This window comes from Misgurnus anguillicaudatus, unplaced genomic scaffold, assembly GCF_027580225.2.
Source record: "Misgurnus anguillicaudatus unplaced genomic scaffold, ASM2758022v2 HiC_scaffold_33, whole genome shotgun sequence".
In the NCBI taxonomy this organism is placed as follows: Eukaryota; Metazoa; Chordata; class Actinopteri; order Cypriniformes; family Cobitidae; genus Misgurnus; species Misgurnus anguillicaudatus.
Genome location: NW_027395283.1, coordinates 3,963,364 through 3,980,612, shown reverse-complemented (window position 1 = coordinate 3,980,612; position 17,249 = coordinate 3,963,364). Strand labels below are relative to the sequence as shown.

At 35.7% G+C, this 17,249-nt stretch overlaps 1 protein-coding gene across 4 annotated transcripts in view; it reads left to right on the top strand.

Moving 5' to 3' along the window:
• Positions 1-17,249, top strand: part of LOC129438744 (chloride channel protein 2) — a 57,023-nt gene that overhangs the window by 17,989 nt on the left and 21,785 nt on the right. For 2 of the 4 annotated variants that reach the window (XM_073865934.1, XM_073865936.1), the window contains exons 3-13: positions 2,454-2,498; positions 5,643-5,774; positions 8,156-8,284; positions 8,364-8,497; positions 8,582-8,659; positions 9,856-9,934; positions 11,438-11,563; positions 12,363-12,447; positions 13,506-13,607; positions 13,794-13,878; positions 15,275-15,430. In XM_073865934.1, coding sequence (XP_073722035.1) covers positions 2,454-2,498; positions 5,643-5,774; positions 8,156-8,284; positions 8,364-8,497; positions 8,582-8,659; positions 9,856-9,934; positions 11,438-11,563; positions 12,363-12,447; positions 13,506-13,607; positions 13,794-13,878; positions 15,275-15,430 — 1,151 coding nt within the window. The remainder of the gene's footprint in view (positions 1-2,453; positions 2,499-5,642; positions 5,775-8,155; positions 8,285-8,363; positions 8,498-8,581; positions 8,660-9,855; positions 9,935-11,437; positions 11,564-12,362; positions 12,448-13,505; positions 13,608-13,793; positions 13,879-15,274; positions 15,431-17,249) is intronic. The other 2 variants (XM_073865935.1, XM_073865937.1) reach the window with 1 other exon arrangement.

Genomic DNA, 17,249 nt, shown 5'->3' with positions numbered 1-17,249 from the left:
GCAAATGATGGAAAAAACCATCAGATGTTCTCAGCAAATAATTTGACTGAAACCACAACAGGCTGGAATCCAGGCCGGCTTATACCTTCATATAAAAACAACATCTAAAAGCACACAATCACTACTTATCATTTAACATTTCTTAGGGTGAACTCTTTCCCTGTAAGTGTTAAAAAAGTTGCAAGTCAGTGCCAGCATTTTTTATGATTTTCACAAAATTTTAATGCATTTTTTTCTTTAAATAAATAAACATACAATATATCAAATGAAAGAACATATCCTCTGCATTTCATCCTACCTTCATTTGTTTTCTTTTTATCTCCTCTCAGATATGGGTAGATTTTCTTCAAAAGTACCAAATTTTGAGCAAAAAGCTTTTGTTAGAGATCAGATTCAGAGCAGTTTTTGGATCTGTGGATGCTTCAGTGTTTTATAAGTTTAAAATCGTAAGAGCGGCACTAGTCCATAATAGCGGAAATATAGAAAAAATTTGTCATTGGAAGGGAAGTATTTTCTCTTAAAGGCGGAGTCCACGATGTTTGAAAAACGCTTTGGAAAATTAGACGGGCCGTCTACCAAAACACACTTATACCAAACAATTCAAATCAAATGCCGGGTTGCGTATGTGTGGGGCGGGTCTATCAACAGAAGGTCCAGATTCTATTGGGGTAGGGGCGTGTTTGTTTAGGTGATTTCAAATATCAACATTGGCTTTCAAACATCATGGACTCCGCCTTTAATTGACGAGACAACTCGTCAATGGCGAGGAAAGAGTTAAAACCATGTCAGTTTGCAGATTTGTGTGGGTTATCCAATTTTTTTTTTACTATTAAGTATATAAAGAGCTCAGATGCAAAATCCCCTAAACGTCACCTCCATCAAAAATGACATAATGATATTAACCGAATGCTCTTGGTATGTATTAAATGTTAATCAAAACCTTTGCTTCAAATGTGGTTTATACCATTCAGAAATACTGATTTGTTATCAGAATCCGCTAAACGCCTTGTTGACTTTGTGCACTTGTCCCTTTAAAATGCACAACAGATGAGTAGGCTACTTGTTAGTACTTGGACCTAAATACAACCCGATTGTGGCCTTTCATTATTTGCAATGTTTCTAGTTGCATCTTTAGTGATTTTGCAATTGTTTAAGTGGATTTAATTTTTTTAATTTAATGTTCTGCCACAAAAGCCTGCATGCACTTTGTTAAATAACAATGAAATGACTTAAATGACAGTTGTGAAAAAAAAATCATTTTAATTACCGACTAATAACATTTTCATTGGCATTCCATTGAAAGTAAGGAACCTAATAAAAATGCTAATTTACAAGAAAAATATGTCAGACACATCTGATCTCTTATAGATTAAATGTATTTTGTTTTTAAAGCATTTGCTGTACTAAAATTGAGTCCTCTACTGGCCATAACAGACTTTGCATCTCTTTCTTACCCTTAAAATGTTTAAGAGCTGAATGATATCTCAGGAGTGACTGATTCTCATGTAAATTTTTGCTGTAATATTTAAGTATGTTTTGTATAACGTGGCTGATAAATGTGAACGCGAAACATGCGACTGATGTCTATGAAGTTATTCAGCAGTTGTAGTTTCAGTGTTTGTACTGATGGTGGCAGCATTGCTCTGTACTGTATGTCAGTGGATTGGCTGATATCTCATTTGATGAGAGTCTGATCAGACCGTCTGATCGTCAGAGAAAAACATCTAGTTTTACTCTGATAGAGGAGTTCATTTCAGTTTCTGCGTGATTATGTGAATAATGATATCAGGTGTTCAGAATTGAGGGAAATTAGCACACACACACACACACACACACACACACACACACACACACACACACACACACACACACACACACACACACACACACACACACACACACACACACACACACACACACACACACACACGTGTACACACACAGACACTTGGTTTGTAACAGATGTAATGTCACCAGAACATGTGTGCAAAGGTGCCACAGGTCACCATGGTTACAGGTCGGTTAGCAGGCCGTTACAGAACTGCTCCTCTCATCGGGTGGATAGATGATCAGTGTGTGGTTGTCATGGTAACAGTGAAACTCTAAATAAAATTAAATGGTCACTTTCTGTGGCATCATCACTACAACAAACTGTCCCCTCCAAACGTCACCATGGCAACGGGTACCACATCTCCATCACTTAGAAGAGATGAGAGCAGTAGTTATGTAGTCGCTGTCAATCATCTGTTTAATAGACTTTATATAAACTTTTGTAATTTGTGTCTTGTGTGTCTGTGTGTGTTATAAACAGGGCAGAATCTCTTTGTGTGTTGTGTATTTCTCTCAGGCTCTGCCTTTTACTCACAAATTTTATTCTGTTCATTTCTTTGTCTGCACTCCCCCGTATACACACATTCGCTTTCTCTCTCTCTCTTTCTCTCTTTCTCTCTCAGGGTTTTCATATGCCCTGGAATCAACACCTCGGGACTTTTTTTCTGGTAAAATATACAGTTTCAAGTATGATTTGAAACTAATACAACATACTCATTGTTGTTTTACTCATTAATTACACTTTTCCTTTACTGTCTGTGTGTGTGTTTGTGTTTTGTACTCCTAAAAAGCACATTTTGTGAATTAACTCATTAAAGTATGTGTGTTGTTACTAACCTTACTTGTCTTGGTTTTCTTGTTTTAAATTCATTCCAGTAATCTCTTCTCACTCATTTATCTTCAAGAAGTAAAACTGTTTAACAAACTAATTCACATTCATTTATTTCAGTTATCACTCAATATCTAACCTAAAACCGCTGATTTATACTTTGTCTGGCAGTTGTTAACTTTTATGGTAATTTAGCCATATTTGCATGTAATCCAGTGCACAAAACAGAATAAATGAATTCGTAAATATGTATTTAACCCCTCCGAAAAAAGGCTTAAAAAAGCCAAAAAAGTTGAAAAGCTTTTGTTTTTGAGTTGTCATGAAGTTTTCTGTCAACTAATGCTGTGTTTCTCCCACGGTACATTTGAACGCTAAGGGGTTAATGAGTTTAGACACAGTTACAATGTGATACATGAAATGTTTTCTTACATTCTAGTGTGATATTGAATTGTAAAATAATAATAAAATAATTGAATGATTGTGTGACACATATAAATCCAGATCAGCTAGTGAATTCAAAGAAAGAGGTGATGATGATGATGATGACAGAGAGGGAAATTCAAACAGATGACTTTGTTTTGATGGTCTGCTGTTATGAAACGCATAAACACCCACACACACTTACACAAACACACACAAAAACACACACTTACGTAAACCCACTTATTCTCCATACATTTGCATAAACAAGACATTTAAAAGTTCTGCTTATTAAATCAGTTTGTGTGTTTGTGTGCGTGTGCGCGTGAGTGTGTGTGTGTGTGTGTGTGTGTGTGTGTGTGTGTGTGTGTGTGTGTGTGTGTGTGTGTGTGTGTGTGTGCGCGTGTGTGTGTGTGGTGAAACACTCCTCCACCTGTCATCTGTAAGTGTTCAGATATTCTGCATCTCTCTCCATCATTTGGTGAGTCATCATTGGCTCTTATGGAGGTTGCCGTGGATACTAACAGCATTCGTGTGTTTGTATCATAGATGCAGAAATGCTTTTCCAGACCTGCAGTTTTTCAAAATGAATTAAGATTTAATCACGTAAAAATCACAGAAGAACAATGTTTTTGAGTTTAACTCATTCCCCGCCAGGCTCTTTTTTTTAAAGTTTCCCACTAGCATTTTTTTGTGATTTTCACAAAAGTTTCATAAAATGCTTTCCAGGAAAAATTATGTAGAAATTGCAGCTGGGTTGCTGGTAACTTACTGTAGATTTAAATGTATGTTTTTTACTGGCAACATTTTGTTGAAAGTTAAATGAACATTTGACATTTAAAAGTCTTTGTAAAAAAACAGCATCAAGCAAAACATTCTGGGAAACAAAATCTGAAGCAAAAAACAGAAAAAGGTTGATGATGATTTCTGATTCCCAGAATGCTTTGCATGCGGCTGATGTATCCATCACATACATCACAAGTACTCCACTGCATGGCTGGCCAGTAAAGGCCTTAGAGATGAAAAACTAATGCCATGGCCCCCTTCTTCACCTGACTTAAACCCTATTAAGACCTTTTGATCCCTTCTTAAGCAGGACATTTACAGTGAAGGTAAACAGTACATCTCTCTGAACAGTGTCTGGGAGGCTGTGGTTGCGTCTGCACAAAATGTTGGTTCAGACCAGATCAAGAAACTGACTGAATCCGTGAATGGAAGGCTTGTGACTGTTATCGAAAAGAAGGGTGGCTATATTGGTCACTGAGTTTATATATTTTTTATTGTTTTATTATTTTTTTTGTAAATGTAGAGTTTGTTTATTATTCTCACTTTAACAGTTGAAAAAAAAAACAAGTGAGATGTTAAAATCTTTGTTTTTCATTTAGTTGCCTAATAATTCTGCACACTAATAGTTGCCTAATAATGATGTACATAGAAATATTCTCTTAATAAAGCCAAAATTTCACTTTTACTACTTAAATGTTCAGGTTTGAGGGTTTGTTAACATTTTGAATTGAACAAGAGCACTGTAGTTGTACAATAACAAAAGTAATCCTGAAAAATACAACTTGCCTAATAATTCTGCACTCCCTGTAGGTTTCCTTAAAAACTACCAAATTTTGAGCAAAAAGCTGAAATGATTGCATGTTTGTAAATTCATTTTGTTAAGAGATCAGATTCAGAATGATGATCAAAACATACATAGAGTTTAAATTTAATTAAATACGTTTTTGGATAGTAGTGCAGTTACAGATTACCATAAAAACTCGTCAGGAAAGCGTCATTGGCAGGGAAATGTTTTCTCTTATTTGATGAGATAACTCCTCAATGGCGGGGAAAGAGTTAATAAGAAACTGAAGACACAAACACAACAATTATGCTACGTATACACACCAAACGCGGGGCATCACTTTACTCGCTCTAGATTTTTTGCGGGATTTAACTTTGTGTCATGCAATTTTTTTTCTCGAGTTCAACTTGGGGCGAATATCGCATGTTTTCCTGGCAAATGCACTGCCCATATCGCATCATTCACATCGCCCCACGCGAGGACGCGTCTTATCACTTCTTTGCATTGACTTTGTATGTAATCTACTTGTGCAAATCGTTGCACTCGTGTTTGGTGTGTATACCCCATTATACAATAACAGAAAATCATACAATTATGTGCTGAAGTAAACATATCAAATCATCAGAGATTCATACATGAACACTGTTTTAGGCCTTCTTCATGCGTGTTCTTTATCTTCTTTTGTACTTTTTTTTGTCACATACCAAATGAAAAAGTGTTTGATCTAGCCTGACGTTGTCATACTCAATTCTAGTCAGAATTTTCGATCTTCCCGTTTTTCAAATTGTGGTGGGCGGGGCTAAGATTGGCTGGCACCCAGGCTATGTTTGATCAATATCAATAGTTATAACAGTGTCAGGTTATGCTAATGTTATTACGATACATATAAGTAGTAAGGTAATTCACAGTTTTGGTAGCTTTACAGTAATGTAGTGTGTCAGGTGTCAGTCACTGGTGCATTGTGGGTAATGTAGTCTCTCTCTCTATATGAAGTCTGTGCAGTTCACTGTCAGAGGTTCCTCATGTCACGGGTCGGGGAGGATTGGATCTTTCTTATTCTGCTGGGTCTCGTCATGGCACTGGTCAGTTTTGTTATGGACTTCTGCATCGCTCTTCTATTACAAGGTAAGCGTGTTTAACATTAAAATTACAGATATACAGATGTTTGTATGTGTTTGAAATGCAGTACAGTTCAAAGAGAGACCCTGCTCTTCTCAAAAAACATTTATGAGTTGTTTGGGGTTTTCAAGTAAAGATCTACACTAATAAAAGCTGTCAGTGTCATCTTACTGGGTAACATGATCATTATATTACTTAACTGCAAGGCTGCAACAACTAATCCATAAAATTCGATAATGAAATTCATTGTCAATGAATTTCATCATCGCTTAGTTGGTCTGTGACGTCACATGCTCCTGCACCACTGTCTGATGACAGCACAGACATGATTAGTCGATTAATCGAAAAAATAATCACCCAATTAATCGATTATGAAAAAGCCTTACTTAACTTAAGAGTCAAAGCCATTTCAGTGTAAAATGTCATTTGTTTGGGTCGATAAGAGGAAGAGCTCATATTTAACATAACATTATAAAATCACCATCCGTCTATTGATGGAGTTACAGTTTCAGTTTGACATCTGCTGTTTTCTTTCATCAAATTTTACATTACTTATTTTGTTATACTTAAAGTACACAGAATAAAGTCACCTGATCACTGTGTTACAATACAAAGTTGAAAGCATTTAGTGCAGTTTGTTGATCTTTCTGTTATTTGCTTTAAACTATTGACTTAAAATGTGTGTTATAAAATGTTAGTGGTAATGCTTAGTGCTTCAGCAATAAAGTCAAAATAAAAAGGTTTCCCCAGGGTTTGTCTGTCTGCAAAACACACAAAATCTGCAGTAATTTAGGTGAGCTTGTTGCAGAAAGAGAAACATGGTTTGCATCATGTTTTTATGGGATATTTTCACCAGTGTACACTGTAAAAATCTGATTTAAAAATGATTTTCCAACAACGGAAATAAAGTAACTTAAAAACAGAGTAAACTTCTTATTTTACATATATCAAATAAAAGTAGCCTAAAAATGCTGCTTACAAATATTTTATGTTTAAAAAATATAAATTTAAGTAATTTGGCCAATTATTTGATCTCTTTTATGGGGCAAACACACCAAACGTGAATGCAACAATTAGCGCGAGTAGATAACATACAAAGTCAATGCAAAGAAGCTAATTTGTGGGGCGATTTGATTGCTGTGAAAACACAAAATGCAGCATAAAGTTAAAACAACCTGATTTTGCAAGTCAATTCAACCTACTATTTCAAGTTTTGGCTTGTGAAAACTTTTTATACGTAAATCTTTTAAGTTAAATTAACATAAAAATATATGTTGGTACATATTTTTAAAAGTGTATTTGCCTCAAACGCGTCTTTGTGCAAGTTGAAAATATTTGCATGACACAAAGTTAAATCCCGTGAGTAATCTAGAGCAAGGAAAGCAATGCTTTGCTTTTGGTGTGTACGCACCATTAGACTGAGAAGGAGGTATATACAGTTATGTAAAGTTTAAATAAAAACTCGGTGTGTACTGGTCAACGTAAGAATAATAATAAAGAAATCTGCATTGCATGAATGAACACATTTTTTTTGTTGGCTAAATGTTAAAACTACCGACCCCCTAAGGTGACATTGTAGTAAAAAAAGTTTAGTTTCACATGCTCACGTGAAATTTTCATGTGCTCTCGCAAAAACTTTTTCATACTTTTTTAAAGTTTAGTTTCGCGTGCGTGTGATAATTTCACGAAAGCGAAAGTTTCACGTGTGCATGCGGTAGTTTCAGGTGCGAACGCAAAACTTTCACATGAGCATGCAAAACTAAACGTGGTAGTTTCACGTGCGCACGCGGTAGTTTTGCGTGCACACGTGAAACTACCGCGTGCGCACGTGAAACTACCACGTGCGCACGTGAAACTACCGCGTGCGCACGTGAAACTACCACGTTTAGTTTTGCATGCTCATGTGAAAGTTTTTGCATGCGCACCTGAAACTACCGCGTACACACATGAGACTTTCGCCCTCGTGAAATTATCACGCGCATAGTTTCACGTGCCCACATGATAGTTTCACGTGCGCACATGATAGTTTCACGTGCGCACGCGGTAGTTTCACGTGCGCACGCGGTAGCTTCACGTGCCCACGCGGTAGCTTCACGTGCCCACGCGGTAGCTTTTTACGCCTCATTTTTTTGACGTTTTCTCAACTATTTATTTTTTACAGTCAGGGCTTGAGATTGTAGCTCTCATTTACTTCAAAAATGACCTTACATGAAAACTTATTGAGACCATTCATGGGAAGCCCACATCTTTTGTCTTTTCTTTTACTCAAATATGTTTTGCACTGTATTTGATTTGATCTCCGGGTACCCATACGTCAAAAGTATGTTACTTTTCCACTCACATTTCCATGTGTTTTATTAGCAGATCTCTTTTCTCTCTTTCTACAGCACAGAAGTGGATGTACGGGGGTTTGGACAGTAATGTGATCTTACAGTATTTGGCGTGGGTCACTTATCCTGTGGTTCTCATCAGTTTTTCTGCAGGATTCACACACATCGTGGCACCTCAGGCCGCTGGTGAGAAACACGCATCACACGTTCAGGTCTTCATTATTCATCAGTGGCTTATTATGCATTCATTGACATTCATATTCAGGGTCGGGCATTCCTGAAATGAAGACGATCCTCAGAGGAGTTGTGCTAAAAGAATATCTCACCTTAAAAACATTTGTAGCCAAAGTGGTGGGTCTTACGTGTGCACTGGGCAGTGGATTACCTCTCGGCAAAGAGGTGAACACAAACACACAAAAGTCTTACACAACTGGCTTCATGTTGTGTTATGTTTTTAATGTTTTTGTATGTTTTGTCCTGTAGGGGCCGTTTGTGCACATTGCCAGCTTGTGTGCGTCTCTTCTCTGTAAATTCATGTCGTTCTTTGGTGGAATTTATGAGGTAATTAGAAACGACTTTATTATTATATTTTGTTGTATATTAGAACATAAAAACTGTTAATCTGTCTGTTTTGTACAAATATAAACACAAGAGAGCAGCACACATACATGAGTGATACTTTATAATTGAAGCTTTATGCTTTTTTAAATGGATATTTTTTATTAGTTTAATTATTTTGTACTCATTGTCATGGATCACAAGATGTTACAGTTTTTATATAAAGTGTCTTATAAAAGTAAATATCACGATTTTATGTTGTCTGAACGAGTCAGTGGAGATAGTTATGGGTGTTTCACATCGTACACGGCAAGCAGCGAAATCACCGCACGGCTACAGCTTTTTTTATGTAGTGAAGCATTTTGTGCATCATTTAGTGCAAACATGTTTATCTTCAATGACGCCTGCCATGAAGAGCTGTGTCCGCGGAATGGGAAAGATTTTGGTTGCACAAGCAAGTCGTGTGGACCGCTTTACCCCCCAATTTGTCGCTTTCAGCACGTCTCCTTTTAAAAATGAACTGGACACATACTGTGTGAAACGCCCATTACAGTGTTGATATCTAAAATGTGTGTTCTTGCATTTCTCTTGAACAAGTTTTCCTTGTATGAGGATTAAATTAATTGCCAAACACAGGTGTGTGTCTCTATACTTGTGTGTGTGTGGGTTCATAAACTATGATATTGTTTGTCATTTTCTATAAATTGTGAATTATTTTAGATGTATTTTTATTGTGTTTGAATTATTTTCTTCTGGATTGTGCATGTGTGCATGTTCAGTAGTTTCATGTATTGTTGTGTTTATTTGACCCTGGATCACATCATAACTAGCATGGGTATATTTGTTGCAATATCCAACATTGTATGGGTCAAAATTATCCTTTTATCTTTTAATGCCAACAATCATTAAGTAAAGATCATGTTACGTGAAGATATTTTGTACATTTCCCATAAATATATCAAAACTTCATTTTTGTGCGTGGATGCAGTTGCTAAAGACTTAATTTGGACAACTTAAAAGGCAAATCTTTTTTTTGCACCTTCAGATTTTTAAATAGAGTTATCAGATGCATTCAGATGATTTATAAATCTCAATTTTTAAACTCTTATGATTGGTTTTGTGTTCCAGGGTCACATCTATATATTTGTGTGTGTATGTGTATATATATGTGGTTTATAAAATGTTTGTGTGTTAAACAGAATGAGTCCAGAAATACTGAAATGCTTGCTGCTGCCTGTGCGGTCGGGGTGGGATGCTGCTTCGCTGCTCCTATTGGAGGTCAGAAGTGTGTGTGTGTGTGTGTGTGTGTGTGTGTGTGTGTGTGCGTGCGTGCGTGCGTGCGTGTGTTTGTGATAAATAACCTGATCAAATGAACCGGATCATAATCTCTGGATTTTGTTTTCACTAAGGATGTAACAGAGCTGCATTATAAACTTTGACTCATTTCATCAATTCATTTTTTTCTATATTGAAGTGATTTCCTCTGAACTCTTGGACTTATTCATTCAAACATCTGTGAATTCTGTTTGTTTTCTTAAAGTAAAAATAAAAGTTTAAAAGGCATCTCAATGCTAAAGAAACTTCCCTATACTGAAGAGATTATAATATAGACAAATTACGTAGAAATTTTTTTGATGTGACCATGAACCACAAAACCTTAAGGGCCCGTTTTTGAAATTGAGATTTATACATCATCTGAAAGCTAAATAAATATGCTTTGCATTGATCTATAGTTTATGACAGGACAATAATTGGCAGAAATACAATTATTTAAGAAAAACGCCTTTAAAGTTGTCTAAATAAAGTCCATAGCAACTGCATCTACTCACAAATATATTTTTTATGTTTACGGTAGGAAATTTACAAAATATCTTCATGGATCATGATCTTAAATTAGGGCCGATTCACACCAGCTGCGTGGCGTGTCCGTTTTTATTTAGGCTCCCATGTTAGCAGGTTTGATAGTTCACACGCCTGAAAACTATCAAACACGTGCCGCGCCGAAAACATGTGCATGCTAGGAATAGGACCGACGGCTATTTTTCACGCCACACGCGAGCGTCTTGGAAGCGTTTCCAGGCAAAATATATGTCACCTATAGCAACAGCAGCGTGTTAGCACTGCGTCAGGCACGCTTCTGGTATGTACAGACACAGAAAACACGACGCAACTGACATGCAACAGATACGGCATGCAGCCGGTGTGAATCGGCCCTTAGTATCTTAATGATTTTTGGCATTAAAGCAGTCATGAAACAGAAGTAGCGATTGTCTCATTTTCCACGTGGTGACGTATATCAGAGTAAAAACTGCTTCTGAAATCAATAAAGGTAGGGCTGGACTTGAATTTGTCCATCAAGAAAATTGATTAGATCGTTTGAAGTTGGCTCGTGTTGCTATTTGCTAATCCCTGCGTTCTTGTCGCAGACCCCGCCCATCTTTCATACCATATGACCGGGAGTAAAGAGAGATCGTTTTGATTAAAGATTATGAGGGCACATACATTTTTAAGTAATGAAGCTCACATATACTTCAGTTGTAGAAAAAATGCCCAAATAAATTACAGATTTTCATTTTCATCAATGTGAAAAATGTATAATTTTGACGCGTAAAATGTATTGTTGGTTATTGCTACAAATACATTTGTGCTACTTATGACTGAATTTGTTGTCCAGGGTCACATACGAACTGCTGGTTATGTGTTAGAATGTAGCAATGTTAATAATTATTATTAGATGAAAACACAGTGTTGTTTCACTATTGTGTGTGTTTGTGTTTTCAGGTGTGTTGTTCAGCATTGAGGTCACATCCACATTTTTTGCTGTCCGAAACTACTGGCGAGGATTCTTCGCTGCTACTTTCAGTGCTTTTATCTTCAGAGTTCTAGCCGTGTGGAATAGAGATGAAGGTGTGTGTGTGTGTGTGTGTGTGTGTGTGTGTGTGTGTGTGTGTGTGTGTGTGTGTGTGTGTGTGTGTGTGTGTGTGTGTACATATGTGTACATGTGTGTGCCGGTGTGCTTGTATTAACTCTTTCCCCGCCATTAATGAGTTAACTTGTTAATTAAGAGAAAACGCTTCCCTTCCAATGAGGAGTTTTTCCGGCAATCCGTATTTCCACTATTATCCACCGGGTGGCGCTCTTTCCCAACTTATAAAAAACGGAAATATTCCCTTAGGGCAGTGGCTCTCAATTCCCTCCCTCTTGGTGTTTCATATAAGGAGACATCTAAAACATTATGGGAGGGGGGTCCCGAGGACTGGAATTGAGAACAATTCCCTTAGGGAGTAAGAACTCCATGTATGTTTTGATCATCGCTCTGAATCTGATCTCTAATAAAAGTCCTTCACAAAAACACAATTATCTCAGCTTTTTGCTTAAAATGTTGTATTTTTGAAGAAACCTACCTATATTTCAGAGGTGATAAAAAGAAAACAAATGAAGATAGGATGAAGCATTTTTTTTTAGAAGCAGAGGATCTGTTCTTTCATTTGATATATTTTATGTTTATATATTTATAGAAGAACATTTGAAAGGCATTAAACTTTTGTGAATATCATAAAAAAATGTTGACGCTGACTGGCATCTTTTTATAAAACACTGGCAGGGAAAGAGTTAATATAGCAGCACACACATGATGTACTTTTATGTGTTGTTTATATTCAGTTGAAGTAATTCTCTATCTCTCTTTCTCTCTTTGTGTTGTTAGAGACGATAACAGCTCTCTTTAAAACGCGATTCAGACTGGATTTCCCCTTTGACCTGCAGGAGCTTCCGGCCTTCGCTGTGATTGGGTTCGTTCTGCTTCTCTTCTGCACATTGACAAATATATGTTTTTTATTGTTTAATGTTTTTTTCTAAACATTTTGCCAATTACACTTTTATTAACTCTTTCCCAGCCATTGACAAGTTTTCTCGTCAATTAAGTGCCAATGACGAGTTTTTACGGCAATCTATATCTATTGTCCACTAGATGGCGCTCTTACATAATGTATAAGCATTCACTGATCCAAAAACAGTAAAAAAAACTGTGAATGTTTTGATCATCGGTCTGAATCTGATTTCTAACAAAAGGCTTTTACAAAAATGAAATCTCAGCTTTTTGCTTATTTTTTTGCTTTTTTTAAGAAACGTATCCATATTTGAGAGGCGAACAAGAAAACTCTGAAGTCTTGATGTTAAGAAAATTGATCTTGTTTTAAGGTGTTTGTGTCAGAAACAAGACCAAACCGGATTAAGAAAGTCATATTTCCAGCTTCGCAGTGAGATTTGTGTTGTTTTGAATAAAGCGGTTGTGGCAGTTTTATATGTAATTCTTGAGTAAATGCCTCTGAGGAGGAGAGCAGAGGCGTATCTTAAACAAAATAACTCAGACATGAATAAAGATTTGTACATCTCTGATATAAAAGACAAACCGCAGAGGAAACACCTTTATTTTATATGTTATAATCTATATGCGGTGTGCCACACCCTCTCTCTCTCCTTATATGGTCAGTGAACTTCCTGCCCTCCACGGCGGGTTGTGTACAGTACAGTGTGTTTATTTTTTGTACCCAGCAGGTGTTTGATGAGAACATACACACACTGTTCCCCTTCTAATGAACCTTTCCTTTATTATGTTTTAATTATTTAAACGCTTTTTATTCCATTCATAATAAATATTCATGACATCATTAGCATAAAGCGTCTTTGGTGTAAAATCCATCTTATAAAGAGCTCAAGTTAAACATGTTTTTTTTAATCTGCTGAGACAAGCAGTACTGTGAACTCTCTTTTACTGCGGTAAAATCACTGTAAAATGTTGCATTAATACACAAACGCTCACCTTCTCTCTCTCTCTTTCTCTCTGCAGGATTGCGAGTGGGTTTGGCGGTGCCCTGTTCGTGTACTTGAACAGACTTATCGTTCAGTTTATGAGAAAACAGAAAACCATTAACAAGTTCCTGATGAAGAAGTTAGTGACCTGTGTCTGTCTCTGTGTTTCATAATATTCATTGTATAGATCTGCTCTTCGACAAACCTGAAGTTCTCAATTTACATTCAAATCATACATCAGACAAACACTGAAGCATGTCTGGAGATCATTAAAAACTCATTCAGTCTGTTTTACAAACACAAGTCTTTTTGTTTATGTGTAAAGGCGACTGTTGTACCCTGCGTTGGTCACACTGCTGGTGTCAACACTCACTTTTCCTCCGGGGTTTGGACAATTTATGGCCGGACAGGTAACACACAATACCATTCATTTAAAAATCAAGTGTGTAAACTTTTGGACAGTGTAAATTTAAATTATTTTATTAAAATATCTTATTTTTACCTTAGGAAGACATGTTTTCCAAAAGACATAATAATAATTTACACTAATAATAATTTTTAGAGGTTTGCTGACTTTTTGAGCATCACTGAATCTATTGTAATAGTTGCATATGAGTCTTTTGATTGTCTTCAATGTGAAAAAAAATAATTTTCATTAGGGTTGTAAAATTCTAGGAACTTTTAAGGCTGGATACTTTAAATGGGAATTAATGGGAATATATGGGGATTAAAGGGATAGTTCACTTTAAAATGAAAATTCTGTCATCATTTACTCATCCTCATGTTGTTGTAAATCTGTATTTATTTCTTTTTTCTGATGAACACAAAAGAAGATATTTTGATAAATGATGTTAAACACACTGCAGTAAGTGTCCATTGACTTCCATAGTAGGAATAAAAAAATATGATGAAATTTAATGGGTACCGTCAACTGTGTGCTTACCATCATTTATCAAAACATTTTCTTAGTCATTTATCACAATACTTCCAAAATATTTTTACTACTATGGAAGTCAATGGACACTTACGGCTGTGTGTTCTCAAAATATCTTATTTTGTATTCATCAGGGAAAAGAAATTCATACAGGTTAAGTACAACATGAGGATGAGTAAATGGTGATGTAATTATAAAATCTTAATTTTGTTAAAAATTGATTTTTGACCAAATAAATCCTCGGCTTGATGAACGTCAAGGATTCCTCAAAATTTCTATTACCTTGCAGGCATGTCTGCTTATGACCAAACAAAATATTTATCTATCTTTGTATATAATATAGTTTAATTTATTTATTTATTAAATTCCAAGGAATAAATCTTTGGCAATAAATAAATAAATAATATAGTTTAATAATTTCCCCAAAATTTCCAAATAATTCATATAATTTCCTGTTAAGTTTTTTAATTAGGAATATTTTTAAAATTTCCCAGAATAATTTAATACAAGATTTTCCAAACTTTATATAATGTAAACAAAAACTTTTATTCTGCAAACCATTAGTTGTGATTAATTGTTATGCAGCCCTAGTTTGAATCAAACCAATCATGAGCTCCATTCACTTTCAAAGCAGGAAAAATAATACTATGATAGTGAATGAGGCATATTTAATAATGACAGAATTTTTATTTTGGGGTGATTTATCCCTTTAAGAATCACGGGGTTAAACCAGGACTAAACTAAAAACCTGAATTTTCAAAATCCCTCTTCTTTTCCAAAATGTTCAGCATTTTCCAGATTCTGCAAGGTGTAAACTTACGACCTCAACTCTAAAAAAAACTTTTCCTTTTTATGACGTTTGTTTTTTCTAGCTTACACAAAAGGAGACCTTGGTTTCATTTTTTGACAATCACACCTGGACTAAGCAAGGAGTCACAGAAGACTTTATATATGACGGCCACTCGGCTGCCTGGAAACATCCACAGGCTAATATCTTCATCATCCTCGTCATCTTCATTGTCATGAAGGTAAACACACACACATCTAAATCTCTGTCTGTGTTTAGATGCATAGCTTTCTTCATTTTTATGTGCCAAGTGATGTTTTGTAACTTTCAGTATTTAAAACTCTTCCTCACTTAAACACCCTGGAAATGAACTAAACCTGCTCACAGTGACTGCTTTTATTTTAAATAAAATCCAGTTAACCAAAGAGTTTTTTTATGAGAATCCCTCAGAAAGTTAAATACAAATGCAGTTCAAGTGTTAATAAAAGCTTCATTATTAGGCAGCATAATTCATCATATTGTGCTCCTCTAACAGAACAAAACAAAATTGTATCCATTATCACTGCGTTTCTGTGTGTGCACATGTTAAGACTTTCATCATGCGCTACCTGCATGAGTGTGTCGCCCTGGCAACCTCATCAGAGACCTGTCACTGCACAGGAAGTGATGTCGTCAGCGTTGCCATGGGGACAAGTGGCCTGTGTGTCCTTATGCCGAACAGAAACCTTTGGCTTAACCTTAGTGTGTGTATGTGTGTGTGTGCGCGTGTGTGTGTGTGTGTGTGTGTGTGTGTGTGTGTGTGTGTGTGCGTGTGTGTGTGTGTGTGTGTGTGTGTCTGTGTGAAGAGCCAAGACATCCTCAAAACATGATGAAATGTCAAAAACTGACCAGCAATAAAATAGCTTTTACTAGTTTGGTTTGTGTGACAGGGATAGAAAATATGTGGTATAAAAACAAGGAAAGTGTCCACTTTGGTGCATTGATCCTGTAACTCAACTGTGATTTTAGGTTGAATTCGGGTTCACATTTACTGATTAGCTTGAATGCACTTTGAGGTGCATTGGATATTTATGATCCTGTCTGTATAATCCAGACGAAACTCTTAATCTAATGAGCATCAAGGTTTGGTTTCACTCATTGATTTCAATCTTTGTCATGATCATACACAGTCAATATTAAAGATATCAAAGTTATATATTCACAGAATGATCTGTACATTAGCATGAGCTTATGTAGAAACAGTAAATCACAAAAAAATATTCTAGCTGGGGTTTCACACACTGAAAAAAACTTATTCATTGAGTTTAATCAATTTTTTAAGGTAAGTGGTTCCAATCAATTTATTTAAGCTACATTTAAACAAAAAGATTAGAAAAGTAAAACAAAATAAAAAACTTTTGTTTAAATGTAGCTTAAATAAATTGAATGCAACCACTTACCTTAAAAAAATTGATTAAATTCAATGGATAATTTTTTTCAGTGCAGACAGGGTCACAAATCATCTGCTAAATGTATAAATGAAGAGTTTCATTGCAAAACGAGATAAATCCATTTTTTAACATTTTTGTCAAAACATGTTTATTATTATGTTATCATGTTATTATTTTGTTTTATGGTGCTACTTAGCTGTATTTTTTAAGTTATGAAGGTTTAAATCAAAACAAATCAACTGCAGTTGAATTGATATTAATTGGAATGCACAACCAAAAAACGAGATTTCTGAACAATAAAAAAAACGGTGGTTATCTCATTTTGCAACGAAACTCTTCAAATGTAAATGCATAAAAAATATTATTTGTAGGATCAGGATCTGGTTTGGTCATTTGTGTTAAAAGTGACAACTTAAGAAAAGAGGATGGAAAGGACCAAAAAAAGTTTCATAACAATTTTGTTTTATTGAATCCTTGCATATAACAGGGTTCACGTAGGGTCTTAAAAGGTATAAAAATTTAAAATCAAAATGTAAGGCCTTAAACAGTCTTACATTTGCTTTTCTTAACTAACTTTTAACAGGTCTTAATTGTCCTACGTCCACGCTTCCTCTAATGCGGAGCATCGCG